Source organism: Podarcis filfolensis (genome assembly GCF_964270895.1).
Source record: "Podarcis filfolensis genome assembly, chromosome: 11".
NCBI classification, from domain to species: Eukaryota; Metazoa; Chordata; class Lepidosauria; order Squamata; family Lacertidae; genus Podarcis; species Podarcis filfolensis.
In genome coordinates, this window is record NC_139613.1 from 52,182,708 (window position 1) to 52,198,280 (window position 15,573).

The 15,573-nt window shown below is 44.4% G+C and overlaps 1 protein-coding gene across 1 annotated transcript; it reads right to left on the reverse strand.

Annotated features, from left to right (window-relative positions):
• Window positions 1-7,392: 7,392 nt before the first annotated feature.
• On the reverse strand, window positions 7,393-15,314 carry LOC310744750 (uncharacterized protein; the record flags this gene model as incomplete). Its single annotated transcript, XM_083576367.1, has 3 exons — window positions 7,393-8,266; window positions 11,985-13,139; window positions 15,237-15,314. 3 exons carry the CDS (start codon window positions 15,312-15,314, stop codon window positions 8,252-8,254), a joined length of 1,248 nt encoding a protein of 415 aa, XP_083432493.1. The 3' UTR covers window positions 7,393-8,251.
• Between the last annotated feature and the right edge of the window lie 259 nt (window positions 15,315-15,573).

A 15,573-nucleotide genomic window follows, 5' to 3' on the forward strand; every position in this document is an offset into this window, starting at 1 on the left:
GCACACCAGCGCAGGTGCACCACTATGGCAGGAAGGTAAACAGCGTTTCTGTGTGCTCTGGTTTCCGTCATGGTATCCCATTGTGCCAGAAGTGGTTTATTCATGCTGGCCACATGACCTGGAAAGCTGTCTGTGGACAAACGCTGGCTCCCTCGGCCTGAAAGCAAGATGAGCGCCACAACCCCATAGTTGCCTTTGACTGGACTTAACCATCCAGTCTTAACCACTGCGGGAGGCAGTGGAAGACAGAAGTGCCTGGCGTGCTCTGGTCCATGGGGTCACGAAGAGTCGGACACGACTAAACAACAACAACAACCATCCAGGGGTCCTTTATCTTTTTTACTTCATAAATATTGAGTCTATTCAACTTTGGAAGGCTACAGCCCTCCAAATAATTTTTTACTGCCCAATAACCCCATGACTCTAAAATTCCAATCATTCCAACTCAATCATTTCATAAAAACAACAGGATCCCCTCCCCCCCACCCTGTTTACACCCCTGTGTTTTTGGCCCATTGTGAATGATAAGCTGCAGAGATCTGGGTGGAAAGAGGTGAAATCGCAGCTAATGGCTTTTCTGCATGAATGGTCACACTTCAAGTTTCCACACTGAAGGTCTCATTTTACAAAGTTTCTCTCAAGTTTTTTAGGAGATCACCGGAAAGATCTGAGCTGGCAGTTTTTACTTGTATTGAAAGGAATATATATATATTCCCCCCTCAAAAAGGTGATTGCACGGCAGTCATGCCACAGAATTTTATGCTGTATAGTTTTATACAGCAGCTAAACATATTGTTTAGGAAAAGGAACTATGCACTGAGGCAGAATATATTAACTGAGAAGGAAAGGGTGGCATTCGATTCTGACGTCACATGAGTCAAAGGAGGAAACTCAGTTGGCTTCAGCAAAGGTAATTTTTGACAAATAAAATAGAGTGTTATTGGATTTCAGGCTTATAAATGCACACAAGTTTTATACGTGTGTGGTGGGGTGTATTTGCCGACTGAAAAGAGTTGTTTACGCTTTAACAACTGTAGCATTTTACATCCTCAAGGAATAAGTAACTGAAAGGGGCGGGAACCCCAAACACTCTTCCCCCACCTCAGCTGCAACGTTATCAGGTTGAGCAAGCCAAAATATCAGAAAGCAGCATAATATAAAAAAAAGGTAAAGGTAAAGGACCCCTGACAGTTAAGTCCAGTCACAGACGACTCTGGGGTTGCGGCACTCATCTTGCTTTACAGGCCGAGGGAGCCGACGTTCGTCTGCAGACAGTTTTTCCGGGTCTTGCCTCTGAGTTTCTCACCTGGGTTCTTCAGGGTGTTCACCCTTGTCTTTCCTTCCATTGCCTGGCTCCCTGACTATTCTGACAAGGCTGGTTGGTATATTCACCGTACACAAGTGATTTGTAAGTTCCTGGCCCTGTCATTCCTTCTACATTTCTGGAAGAAAAAGGAGTACTACAGTAGATGGCAGGCAGCTGCTCATGACTTTGAATTCAAAGTGTGTGCCAGGCTCTCAACTTATCTATAAAAGATAACCAGTTGTCTGGTTTCAATCCTTAATCCTCCCAGTATTGCTCCTCATACTTTACCAGCATGTGACATTCTTCTGTTTTCTACTGAATGAGCCCAACCTTCAATCCATGTTCTCCTCTTTCCTTCCTTCTTGTTCACTGTCCCTCATCTCTGCCTGCTCCAAACCCCTCTCTCCTCCACTTCTCCCACCTTCATTGGTCTCTCCCCAAATTCTCTTCTTCATAACTGCACCCTGTTCTTCCTCTCCTCTGTGATGAACATCATCCTGACTTGCCCTCCATCCCTGTGTGTTGTTTCCCCCTAACAGACATCCCAGGAGCCAATCTTGTGTCAGCCACTGACAAGAGTCTTCGCAGTGACGCCGCCTCCTTTCCCTGTGATTGGCTCCAGTGTTACACACAAAGTTCAGAAAAAAGACTAACTCCTTCCAATTGTTTCTTTCAAATCCACTCACCATATACTTAGATACTTTTGAAAAGGCATACAACTCATAAATAGCGGAATCTAAGATCGTTTTGTGTGAACAGATGTCCCCCCCAGCCTTCCACCTTGGATGGATGTCAGCACACTGTCAAAAAATGCCATTGCTGACTAAGTCAGTGGTTATTTTTGCATGTGTGACAGTTTTTCACAATTTCCACTGTAATATTTTTCCATGAAAAAATATGCTGTGTTGCAAGTGTTTTAAGGTTGGCACTTCAGAATACTTTCAGATGGCGTGAAAGCAGACACTTGGTCCTCCAATTTTATTTTAAAAATGATCATTCCTCCACTGTTTGGCCACTGTGAGAGCAGCAGGTTGAACTAGATGGGTCACTGGCCTGCTCCAGCAGGCTTCTCTTACATTATATATATATATATATATATATATATATATATATATATATATATATATATGTGTGTGTGTGTGTGTGTGTGTGTGTGTGTGTGTGTGTGTGTGTTTTAACCTATCATTTTCAACAGTAATTAAACATACTTTTATATCTTATTCAATTTTTTTGACTTCCATCAGTCCTGTCTGAAAATTTTCCAATCTAATCTCTTAGTACGCATTTCTTATTTTCCCTACTACATTTCAAACTCATAACCAGTATCTCTATCTTTTTCTACTTTGTAACACTTTGTATATTTCTCCTTACAAAACGTCTTGTAGTCCTACTAGCGTAATTTGTTGATTACAGTTGCTCTTCAAATAATTCATATACTTCTTCCAATCTTCTGTAAATCTCTGGTCCCGCAGGTTTCGAATCCTTCCTGTCATTTTGTCCAATTCTGCATAGTCCATTAATTTCGTCTGCCATTCTTCTTTCGTCAGAATTTCTTCTTGCTTCCATTTCTGGGCTAACAATACTATTGCCGCCGGTTCCTCTTACATTCTTACTTCTGGGGCTGGCCAAGCAAAACCAAGCCCAGAAGAGGGAAAACAAGCCTTTAAAATAGAGTTTGACTTACACAATCCTTTCTGTCCGTTTAACTTCAGCTGGATTAGATCATACGCTAGATCATGTGCCCAAGCTGAACAAAGTTTGGAATAAGGGTAAGTCTCCCCTACCCTGCTCCTCCACTACCATGTGATATCCCCCTTTCAGGGACTTACCCTGGCTTTGGTTTAGCCATCTTCAGCTCAGCAGACTGATCTCTAGCTGAGCTGTGATTGAGGACTTAACGTTGCAGCATCTGCCACCAAGCTGGGATGAGAGACTTCAGCTTGTGTAGCCCTCAGCTGCAGATCCACCTGTTTCAAACTTCTCTCATCCTGGCGGATACTGGGGTCAGATTGTGCACCCTCAGTGTGGAACTGAGGGGTTAATTCTGTTGTCAGTAAGTCGACTTGCCAAGCCTTCAGAGTTGTTGCATAGTAACAGGGAAGCTGGCGTGTTCTTCTGTGAGGTAGCTGTGTAAATGAACAGAGATGGAGACTGGGAAGCAGAGAACCCAGAGCTCACTGAAGCACATACCTCAAAACAGGAAAATTTGGTTTCCCGTTATGCCTGGGAATGCTCTTTTCTCTAAGAGGTCAATGATGACAATATCACAATATGTGAGAGTGCAAAGTTAAGGTGCTGCCAGTTTCTTTGAGCAGATGCACAATATACCAGTAGTTCCATATTTACCGAAGAGGTAGCTACAACGAGCTGATTTCATTATTCCTGGGAGCTGCCTAGTTTTGCACGATTCCCATGTGGCCTACTCCTTGTTTTTCATTTTCACCCAAAGTAGTCCTTCTACACCTTCTATTATGGCAATTAGAACTGTCTTCTGCAGCAAGAGTGCTTCTCATCAGCTCAACAAAGTGGCTATTATGCCTTTCCTAAAAAGCTTTCCTTCGTGGGGAGGGGAGAAGCTTATTAATTATCGCCTCTGTCCAATCTCCCCTTCTTGGCAAAGGTGAACAAAAAGGTCATGTCTGAACAGCTGTAATTTTATGTTTTCTAAAAAAAAAAGAAAAAGAAAGAAAGAAGGCGAAAAGACCTAGCTGAATCAGAAATTTCATTCAAGCCTTAAGCTGTGAGTCATTGAATTTAGGACTGTAGTGGCTAATTCTTGATTGGGCTCTCTTTTAGTCAGAGAAAAACCTGATGCCTTCTTTTGATGAAGGGAAGGTCATTTAAAATTCACCTTTAAATGCAAATTGACCCAAGTGCTGCATTTTGCATTTCTATTAAATTGATTTTTGTGAAATCAAAGTAGGAAGGAGGGGTCTCCGGGGGCCAGGAGGTCCAAACACGTGCAAGTTGGAAAAGTTGAAAACGTGCTTGAGGGAAGTTGGGCTTATTTTGGAGAGTTGCAGTGAAAATGCAGTAGAAGTGAAGTCAAGGCACCTCTACCCGTTGACTTTGGCCTTACTGATACTTGCTGAGGGAGTCAGCCAACAGCACTCATTTCCAGAAAGTACTTCTGAACAAATGAGTGGTTGGAGGAAACCAAGAGGGAAGCTGAGGCAGGGGGAAACAACACCAGAGGACATTGGGATTCCTAAGTGTGACCCTGGAGGGCGGAAGCAGTGGCATCAGACAGGCTAACCAATAATAGTCAGGTGAGTCCTCTCCTGCTTCCCTTGACAAAGAGATGTGGGTGTTCGATGGGCAAAAGGCAAGGGTTAGAGTGGTGCTCTCTGAGGCTGCATACACACCCACATTTCATGCACATGGTTTCCCCCAGAGAATCCAGAGAAACTGCAGTTTACCTCTCACAGAGCCACAATTTCCAGCACCCTCAACAAACTGCAGTTCCCAGGATTCTGTGGGGAAAGTCATCTGTACATCTGGCAAAGGTGGCTGAGATGTCTGTCTTCAAAGAGCTTGACTGCTTTATCAATTCATTTTCTTGCACTCAGTTTTGCCATGGCCTGATGGTGGTCAGCTTGTGGTAATGTAGCACCCTGCTTGTGGTTAACGCTTAGCTGGAATGAAATATTCAACGCAGCAATAGAGAAATTAAAATAATAATTTATTTGTCAGACAAATAAATGTGAGGCACAGTGGTATATGGTTACCAAGCTCTGGCCTGGCCTCCTGTCATTATGGCCAGCACTTATATTCCCTCAGCTCAGCCCCCTTGCTCCTCCTTTGGCTGCCTCTGTCCAATCAGCCTGGTTAAAATTCCTATTGGCTGTTCGCTAGAACCAATCATAAAAGATACACCCATTTCCTATTACCTTTTATGGGAGACAAAGAGCTATATTTCCTTCTATTTATAATTGGCAAACAGCCATTAACCTCTACAAGGCACCTTAATTACCAGATAACCTTTTGCCCTAGACTAGGCGCCTTAACTAACATTTCATCTTTTGCCCTATTGCCCTATTCACTCCAAAACAGATCTTTTGTTCATCTTCCCACACATTATCAATGAAAGATCTCCTTCTTTGGAGATCATTAAGCAGAGACTTGACAACCATATGTCAGGAGTGCTCCGATGGCGTCTCTCTGTCTGGCAGGGGTCCGGACCCAATGGCCCTCATGGTCTATTCCAACTCTTCTATGATTCTATGATTCTTACTTTCTAAATCCTTTGCATAATTACATTTAAGCCAATATATTTCATACATATATAGATTTTTTAGAAGAAAGGGAACTTAGTAAAAGCTAAGCTAAGTTTTCTAAATTCTCTGAAGCTTTAAAGCAGCTCCAAAGAGAGAGAGGCCTCTTCCTTAGCCAGCTCTGTTTGTATTAGCTCTTGCTTTTTTTTAACCTTAGGAAGATGTAGCTTAAGTTTAATGGGAGGCACAGTGTTTTTGCAACCTTGATTGATTGTATTCTATCATTTGTATGGTCAGTGTGACCTTTTGCTCCCAGCCTGTTTTATGACCGCAATAAACCAAAGGGGCCTCTGACAAAGACCTTGCCTGTTGGTTTCCCATCTCGAAAGAAACATGTGAATTTAAGCTCATTTTTTTGGAATACAGGAATCTGATCAAAATATAAGCCTTGATTAAAAATGCAGGCTATGATCAGATGCCTCATTCCCCCCTTTCAAGCTCAAGGACCTTCCCAAGTGTCCTTGATAGCTTGACCTTCATCATATTCCTGAGGTAAAGCTCTGTATAGGGCCATGATATGAGGTAGAGTTTCATTTGAAATCATCTTGCTAATTGTACTTCTAAAACATGAAATGATACATGGCACCATACACAAAACCATTACTACTACCGTCAAGAAAAACAAGCAAGACAATAGTATCCCTTTGAGTCCTGCGACATTTGGTAACCAGTTGGTGAGCCATCCCATATCCCATCCTTCCCATGTTTGTACTGGGACATGTGCTATATTCTCCATCTTTGTGGCCAACACACGGATCGCCTCACCATTATCAGAAATGTTAAAGCAACAGGCATTCCCTGTCAAGTTCAAGACTCCACATAGGCCTCCCTGCCTGGCAAGTACATAATCCATTCCCATTTTCAGCTGCAAAATGGCGGCTCTACTTTCATCCAACTGTTGTGCAATAAGTCTCAAACTCTGGGCCGTTGCATTGGTTACAAGTTCCACTACTGCTTGCAATCGAATTATTCTGTTTAGATTATAAATAGGATCTCGAGCCCCTTGTATGAGCTCATCAGGATTCCAGGAGGCAGGTTCATAATAGGCTATAATGCGCTCTGGTGGCCAATCATCAGTATCGCTCCAACTTTGGGTACTTCCTCCTGCTATATGAGAAATATCAGCGTTTCTTCGTGTACGCTTGGCCGAACTAGTGGGCATAATCCACATTGGTGGTAATACCCATCCCAGGAAACAAGTCCCACTCCATTTGGAAGGGAGTTTCTTGTATGCCCATTCTCCACATATCCACCACAACCATCGGGTCTGAGGTCTTTGGTACGTGGAGTGCATAAGGCGAAATATCAAAAGGGGCATAGAGCTCACAGTGCAGTATGTTAGATTGCCTTTTTCTGTCATAGTTATGTTCCACACCATTTTCCATGCATGAATAAAAGGAGGTGCACAGGGCAAGGTATTCCGAGTTCGATAGGTAGTACCGTTTGCCCAGGTTTGACTATTCTTAATATAATCCCAAGTATAGTGGCAATGAGAAGAGCCTATCATGGTAGAATCAGCTGCCTCTGATGATTTATGTACACAGAATTCCCCTTGTACAGGTATAACTCGTATTGGTTTAGTTGAGTTCCATCCGGGGAAATTCTGTACTTCTGTTTGGTGTGGCATTTCGCTTACCATACCAATGGCATTTAATGGTATTGGTAATAAGGGCATACCTCCCTCTGAATCATCTGGCCCAAGAGAGCAAACAAGGCAATTGGTCCTATTTGTAACATTGGCTACCATCTCAGCTAAGCCTACCCACATATTGTGGTTTTGACTGAATCCATATTTAGCAAATTTGCTCAAATTCAAGGACCCTTCCCCTTCCCAAGGGATCAGGATTAATAATAAAATCATGTTGATGTCTAGTATATGCATTCCTTCCACAAAAGATTACCTTATTGTGATAACAAAAAAATATTAGTCCCAATATAATTCCTCCAGTGACAGAAATGGGGAACCACCAAGACCAAAACATATGTCCCAAGGATCCCCAATGAGTAATATCTCTGATAATTGTTCCACAGGGGGGGGGGGCAGTCAATCAATTGTATAAGAGAATCTTCCCGTTCACAATCGCTGGTTCAGATGCTCCTCAAGCTTCAGGCGTGCGCAGGTCAGCCAGCTTCCAGGTTGTGGCTGCAGCAGGCCGGTCGTCTAATGTTGCCCGTGACCTAGCCCGTTCCCCGTAGGGCTAGATACAGGGGTTTTTGGAGAGAGTCAGTTTTAAAGGATTAGAGGGGTCACCTTTGCACGTCCAACTGCCTTCGGACTTCTTCAAACGGGAGTGATGAATCCAGGGGGTCACCTCAGCTACCTTCACCGCTGTTGGAGTAGAGAGCAAGACGGTGTAAGGTCCACGCCACTTAGGTGCAAGTGGATCGCGTTTCCACTCTTTCACCCATACGCTATCGCCAGCCTGGAACTGATGAATCGGCTCGGCAATGCTGCACGGCGTGCGCTCGAGGGCCCACCTGTTAAGAGAAACAAAAACACGGGAGAGAGATTGCACTTGTCCCTGTGTCACATAGTCTCCTATTTGTTTGAGGTCAGCTGGAATATCCTGAACAAAGGAGGGCGGCCTCCCATACAGGAGCTCAAAAGGTGACAACTTAAGTCTTTTTGTGGGTGCGCACCGAACACGAAACAGTGTTATGGGTAACACATCTACCCATCCCAATCCTGTTTCCTGGGTTAATTTTGCCAATTGGGTTTTCAGAGTCCGATTCATTCTTTCAGTTTTCCCTGAACTCTGAGGCCTATATGCTGCATGCAGTCTCCATTTCACTTGTAGGACTCGACATACTTCTTGTACTACTTGATCAATGAACGCTGGCCCATTATCACTTCCAATGCATCTAGGTAATCCAAACCTTGGGATCAATTCGGTGAGGAGTCTCTTAGTTACCTCTCGTGCCTTTTCAGTTCTGGTGGGAAAAGCTTCAACCCATCCAGTAAGAGTATCTACAAACACAAGGAGATACTTGAATCCCTTAGAAGGGACCAGCTCTGTGAAGTCCACAATTAGGCTTTCCATGGGGACGTATCCCACATGTTGGATTCCAGGAGGTTGTACCGGTCCCTGCCTGGGATTGTTTTTAGCACAAAGAACACATTTCTGGGAAATGCAAGTTGCTAATTGTGATAGGTTAATAATATACAACTTCCGACTGAGACTCTCTCTGGTTGCAGTACCGCCAAGGTGAGTAGATTCATGATAATTTCTTACAATTGTGCCTGCTAAGTGATGAGGTACATAAATCCTATTGCCTGGCAGGATCATCCAACCGTCCTTCACAATCGCCCCTTCCTGTTCAGCCCACTTCCTCTCTTCTGGGGTATAGTGAGGTTTAACTTCTTCTGGAACTACCTCTGGTATGAGGGCTGCTATAAATCCTCCCACAGGCTTTTGGGCTGCCTCTCGGGCTGCTTTGTCAGCAGCATGATTTCCTCTGGTTATTGGATCCCTTCCACGTCCATGACCTTTGCAGTGCATTACAGCAATCTGTTCTGGAGCCCATACTGCTTCCAACAGGATTTCTACTTCAGGTCCATATTTCAAGGCCTTCCCGTGGGCTCCGATTAGACCTCTTTCTTTCCATAGAGCTCCATGTGCATGCAGGGTTAAGAAGGCATATTTAGAATCAGTATAGATGTTTGCCTTACATCCGGCTGCCAATTGCAGAGCTCTAGTTAAACCTATAAGTTCAGCTTTTTGTGCTGAGGTGCCAGCAGGCAAAGCTTCAGCTTCCACAACTTCCTCATTGGTGACCACAGCATATCCTGCTCGTCTGGCACCCTCATGCAGGTAACTGCTACCATCAGTATAATATACAACATCTGGATTTTTCAATGGTTCATCTTTCAGATCGGGTCTACTGGAATAAACTTCATCCATTATTTGGAGACAATCATGTGATTCTTCATCATCTACCTCTGGTAGGGGCAGCAAAGTTGCTGGATTGAGCATATTCACTACTCGTAGATGAATCCTGGGATTTTCACACAATAGGCCTTGGTATCTAGCCATCCTTGGGTTTGTTAGCCAATAACTACCCTTATATTCCATAAGTGTCAGAACAGCATGAGGTACATTCACATACATTGTCTGGCCAAAGGTAAATTTATCAGCTTCTTTGACAAGGCTTGCAGTGGCCGCTACTGCCCTTAGGCATGGAGGCCATCCTTTTGCTACTGAGTCCAATTGTTTTGACAAATAAGCTACTGGACGGTTCCAACTTCCTAATCTCTGGGTCAGGACTGCCGCTGCAATCCCATTCTGTTCATGTACATACAGCTGAAAGGGTTTTTCCGAATTAGGCAGTCCAAGGGCTGGGGCCTCCATAAGTCGTTGTTTGATAGCTAAAAAGGCTTGTTGCTGCTCAGGTCCCCATACGAATGGGTCCTTTTCTGCACCTCGAGTGCTTTCATGTAAGGGCTTGGCCAGACTGCTGAAATCAGGTATCCATAGTCTACAAAACCCTGCTGTTCCCAGGAATCCTCTGAGTTGTTTCCTTGTGGTAGGTTCCTTAATAAGGCAAATAGCTTCTTTCCTCTCTGGTCTCAATGCTCGTTGTTGGTGTGAGATGTCAAAGCCCAAATATTTGACCTTTTCTAAACATAACTGTGCCTTTTTCTGGGAAACTCGGTAGCCAGCTTCCCAGAGCAAGTGGAGCAGTTCCTCTGTCCCTTCTTTACAGGTATCAAAATCCTTTGCCGCTAGTATAAGGTCGTCTACATATTGCAGAACCACCTTTTCTCCAGGTATTGAGGGGTAACTTGTTAAATCTTTCGCCAAGGCAGTACCAAATAAAGTTGGGGAATTTTTGAATCCCTGGGGCAATCTTGTCCAGGTTAGCTGGCCTTTTGTTCCTGTCAAAGGGTCTTCCCACTGGAAGGCAAATATAGGTTGGCTCTGTGGTGCCAGCCGGCAACAGAAGAATGCATCTTTCAAGTCCAATACAGTAAAAAATGTTGCTTCTGGTGGGATCAAACTCAGCAGGGTATATGGGTTTGGTACATTTGGGTGCAAGGTCTCGATAGCCTGGTTTACGAGCCTCAAGTCCTGTACTGGCCTGTATTCATCTGTCCCAGGTTTCCGAACAGGCAAAAGGGGTGTGTTCCATTCTGATTGGCAGGGCTTAAGCAGACCATATTTTAATAGGCGGTCCAAATGTTTCTGGATGCCCTCTGCTGCTCGCCGGGGTAAAGGATATTGCTTTACAGATACAGGGGTAGCCATAGGTTTTAGGGTTACTACAATTGGAGCTATATTCTTAGCCATTCCTGGTGGGCTATTTTCGGCCCATACTCCTGGTGGCACCTGTAGGGTTTGGAGGAGCTTGTTTAATCCTGTATCCAATGTGGGTTGGACTTGCAGGGCTGACATTAGGCGCCATGATTGTTCCTTAGGTACTGAGAGGGTAATTATTCCTGCTGCCTTTGATGGCAGTTTCATTTCTGGACCTTGAGGAGTGAAGGTGATTTGGGCCTGCAATTTGGACAGCATATCTCTACCTAAGAGAGGTATTGGACACTCAGGTATATACAAAAACTGATGGGTTAAACGATGTCCCCCAATCTGGCATTCCAAAGGTTGAAGGAAAGACCTCTTAGCTGACTGACCAGTGGCACTTTTAATGACTACACTTTTGGATGCCTTTTTCTGCAATAGTTCTGGGAGTACTGAGTATTCAGCCCCAGTATCAATCATAAAGTCTATTAAATGGCTCCCTAATTGAATCGTGACCGTGGGCTCCTGGAAGCCTAACTTTATGGAGTCCGGTCGTTCCTAGTCTTGGGTAAAATCCTCCTCTGCCAGTCCAATGAAATTGTCTCTACTCTGTCCTTGTCCAGGTCTCTGATATCTTCCATTTCGGATCATTCCCCGTCCCCGTCCCTGGTTTCTTGGGCCGGAGCCTGGGCCTGGGCCTGGGCCTGGGCCTGGGCGTACTTCTTCCAACCTCAGGGGTTCAGGACACTCCCGCTTCCAATGACCCTCCTTCTTGCAATTCGCACATTGATTCCTTCCCAGTGGTGGATTCCTTCCCCGCCCTCTCCCTCCGTTTAAAGGGCGGTAGTCTTGCTTCACTGCTGTGGCTAGCATCACCATCTTTTCCTTCTGCCACTTCTTCTTCTCTTGTTTCTCAGCCTCATCCCTATTCCGATAAACTCGGCGTGCAATGGCCATAATTTGGCTCATCAGCATCCCTTCCCATCCTTCTGATTTCTGAATTTTCTTACGAATGTCAGAAGCACACTGGGCCACAAATGTAGCAGTAATCATTCTGCTGTTTTCAGGGGCTTCAGGGTCAAAAGGAGTCCATATACGATAGGCTTCCTGCAGCCTCTCTAAAAAATCTCCCGGACTCTCATTTGGTTTCTGTTCTACTTCTGAGACTTTAGACATATTAGTGGGCTTCTGGCATGCCCTGCGGATACCTTGCACAAGCGTCTGGCGGTAGGTGGTAAGCCTGGCCAGGTGAATTGCATTGTTTGGATCCCAATTAGGATCTTCCAAAGGAAAGTTATCCTGGAGATGACGGTCAATATTAAAAATATTTCCCACTCTGGCCTGCTCACGCAAATATATCTGTGCCTTTTCAATTATGTCTCTTCTTTCCTCAGTGGTGAACAGAGTATTCAGGAGTTGGCGGCAATCTGTCCAAGTAGGACTATGAGTATTTACTATTGAAGTCACCAAGTCCATCATAGCCTGAGGTTTTTCTGCGAAAGATGGGGTGTGTGTTTTCCAATTCATCAGATCCGTAGTTGTGAATGGAATGTACTGGAGGGTCGAAGTTCGAGGTGGCCGTGGTCCGGGTTGCCCGTTAACCAGCACAGGCTCCTCAAGTGCATCAAATACTCTTCTAAGAGGGGCTACTACGTGACCTTTCTCTTCGCTTTGCTCTAGGGGCCTCAAATCATAGGGGATGGTATCTGTCCCAAGGCGTTCTTTTAGCAGCTTTATACGCCTGGCTGTATTGCTTGCTGACCGATCAAGGTCTTCCTGTAACTTCTGTAATAGTTCTCTAGGATTTGGATGTACAGGGGTTTGGGGTGGGCAATTGGTTGTTCCACTAAAGGAGACTGTAGATGGAGTTCTACTGGGACTCACAGGTGGAATAACCACTTCTGCTTGGGCTTTATTATAGGACTCCAATGCCTCCTGAAGATATTTATCATAATCTATCAAGGAATCAAGTTCTGTGACTCCACCCCCATTATTCGTTCCACTTTCTTGCCTTGGGGTTACAACTGGTGGAGTATTTGGATTAGGCTCCCTTCGATGTGGAGCATAGGGTGGAGGTGGAAGCACCTCTTCCTCTGGTCCCTCAAAAATGGGCTTGAGTTTATTTGGCAAGATTCCTTTCCTAGCTTCGGCTTTTACAGCCAATAATTTGCATCGTTGGACTTTGCATTCCCTTATCCATGGAGGATTTTTATTTAATGTGCTCAGCCAAGAATCTATATATGAAAATTGTTCTGGGCACCCTCCCGTTTCTTTGGCGATATTAGTCCAAAGTTTGCTTACTAAATTTATATCAAAAGTTCCCTGAGATGGCCATTCAGTATTTTGTTTCGGCCACTCTAATTCACATAACGTTCTCAAGCGCTCTGGCGTCATTTTGACTCCATATGCCCCTGAGAAGGCTTTCTTAAAATTATTTAACATACATTCAAGAGGTGTATTTTCCCCCTTTGAACCCCCAACTCCCATTGTATGGCCCTGTGAAGTATCCACTCAGTCACTCACACACTCGCTTCGTGGGGTTCCTTGCCCAGTGAAGTCGCCTTACTGGGAAACGAAGTACTACCCACTCCACACTCAGGTCAGCTACAGATTGTACTTTCTCACACATACAATGCGCTGGATACTTCACCACACTCTACTTCCCAACCTTTCCCTTTTCCTCCACCAGACCACCGTCTGATGTACCCAACCACCTAGCGTACTCAGTTTCCCCCTTACTGAGACGCAGAAGTTTGATCAAGACTTCTCTTCCTCCCAATTAATTGGAGGGCCAAAACCCCTTTGTGCACTTACCCTTAGCGGATCCCTCTTTATTTCTCTGGTTCCCCCCGGTCCGTCGCCGTCGGTGAGCAGGGTATCAGACAGACGAGACTTCTGCGTTCCCCTGGAAAAATGTTCCAGTGCGCGCTGGGTAAGCAGTTAGTGGTCCTCCCTCTTGTACCCTGCCCAGTAAGGCGAAGGGGCTGCGTTCCAGCAGACCACTTATCCGAGTCACAGAGGCACCATAAAATGTAGCACCCTGCTTGTGGTTAACGCTTAGCTGGAATGAAATATTCAACGCAGCAATAGAGAAATTAAAATAATAATTTATTTGTCAGACAAATAAATGTGAGGCACAGTGGTATATGGTTACCAAGCTCTGGCCTGGCCTCCTGTCATTATGGCCAGCACTTATATTCCCTCAGCTCAGCCCCCTTGCTCCTCCTTTGGCTGCCTCTGTCCAATCAGCCTGGTTAAAATTCCTATTGGCTGTTCGCTAGAACCAATCATAAAAGATACACCCATTTCCTATTACCTTTTATGGGAGACAAAGAGCTATATTTCCTTCTATTTATAATTGGCAAACAGCCATTAACCTCTACAAGGCACCTTAATTACCAGATAACCTTTTGCCCTAGACTAGGCGCCTTAACTAACATTTCATCTTTTGCCCTATTGCCCTATTCACTCCAAAACAGATCTTTTGTTCATCTTCCCACACATTATCAATGAAAGATCTCCTTCTTTGGAGATCATTAAGCAGAGACTTGACAACCATATGTCAGGAGTGCTCCGATGGCGTCTCTCTGTCTGGCAGGGGTCCGGACCCAATGGCCCTCATGGTCTATTCCAACTCTTCTATGATTCTATGATTCTTACTTTCTAAATCCTTTGCATAATTACATTTAAGCCAATATATTTCATACATATATAGATTTTTTTAGAAGAAAGGGAACTTAGTAAAAGCTAAGCTAAGTTTTCTAAATTCTCTGAAGCTTTAAAGCAGCTCCAAAGAGAGAGAGGCCTCTTCCTTAGCCAGCTCTGTTTGTATTAGCTCTTGCTTTTTTTTAACCTTAGGAAGATGTAGCTTAAGTTTAATGGGAGGCACAGTGTTTTTGCAACCTTGATTGATTGTATTCTATCATTTGTATGGTCAGTGTGACCTTTTGCTCCCAGCCTGTTTTATGACCGCAATAAACCAAAGGGGCCTCTGACAAAGACCTTGCCTGTTGGTTTCCCATCTCGAAAGAAACATGTGAATTTAAGCTCATTTTTTTGGAATACAGGAATCTGATCAAAATATAAGCCTTGATTAAAAATGCAGGCTATGATCAGATGCCTCAGTAACATGGAGTTCGGCTTTTTCACTGGTGGCCCCGGTGTTGTGGAATGCCGTTCTTTGCTGAAATATGGAAGGCTGCATCAGTGTTGATGTTCTGCCAGCTCTTGAAGATACACCTGTTTAGGCAAGCATTCCCCTGAACTGAACTTGTGATTTTATTGTTGTAACTGTTGTATTTTTAACTGTTTAGTGTATATTTCCATTGAGGATATTTTAATATTATTTTGCATTTTAATTATGGATTGATTTTATGGCTGTAAATCTCTTAGAAGCCATTTGCCATATAAGTGGCATACCATGATAATGATCATCACACATTTATATCCTAGTTTTCGGCCCTCTTTGATGGAAGGTGTAGGGTCACATATCGCCATCGGTGTGATGTAATCATAGGGAGCAGGTGGTGCTGTGGTCTAAACCATTGAGCCTCTTGGGCTCGCAGATCAGGTTGGCAATTTGAATCCCGTGATAGAGTGAGCTCTCGTTGCTCTGTCCCAGCTCCTGCCAACCTAGCCGGTCGAAAGCAAGCCAGTGCAAGTAGATAAATAGGTACCACTGCAGCGGGAAGATAAATAGCGTTTCCATGTGCTCTGGTTTCCGTCATGGCGTCCCGTTGTACCAGAAGTGGTTTAG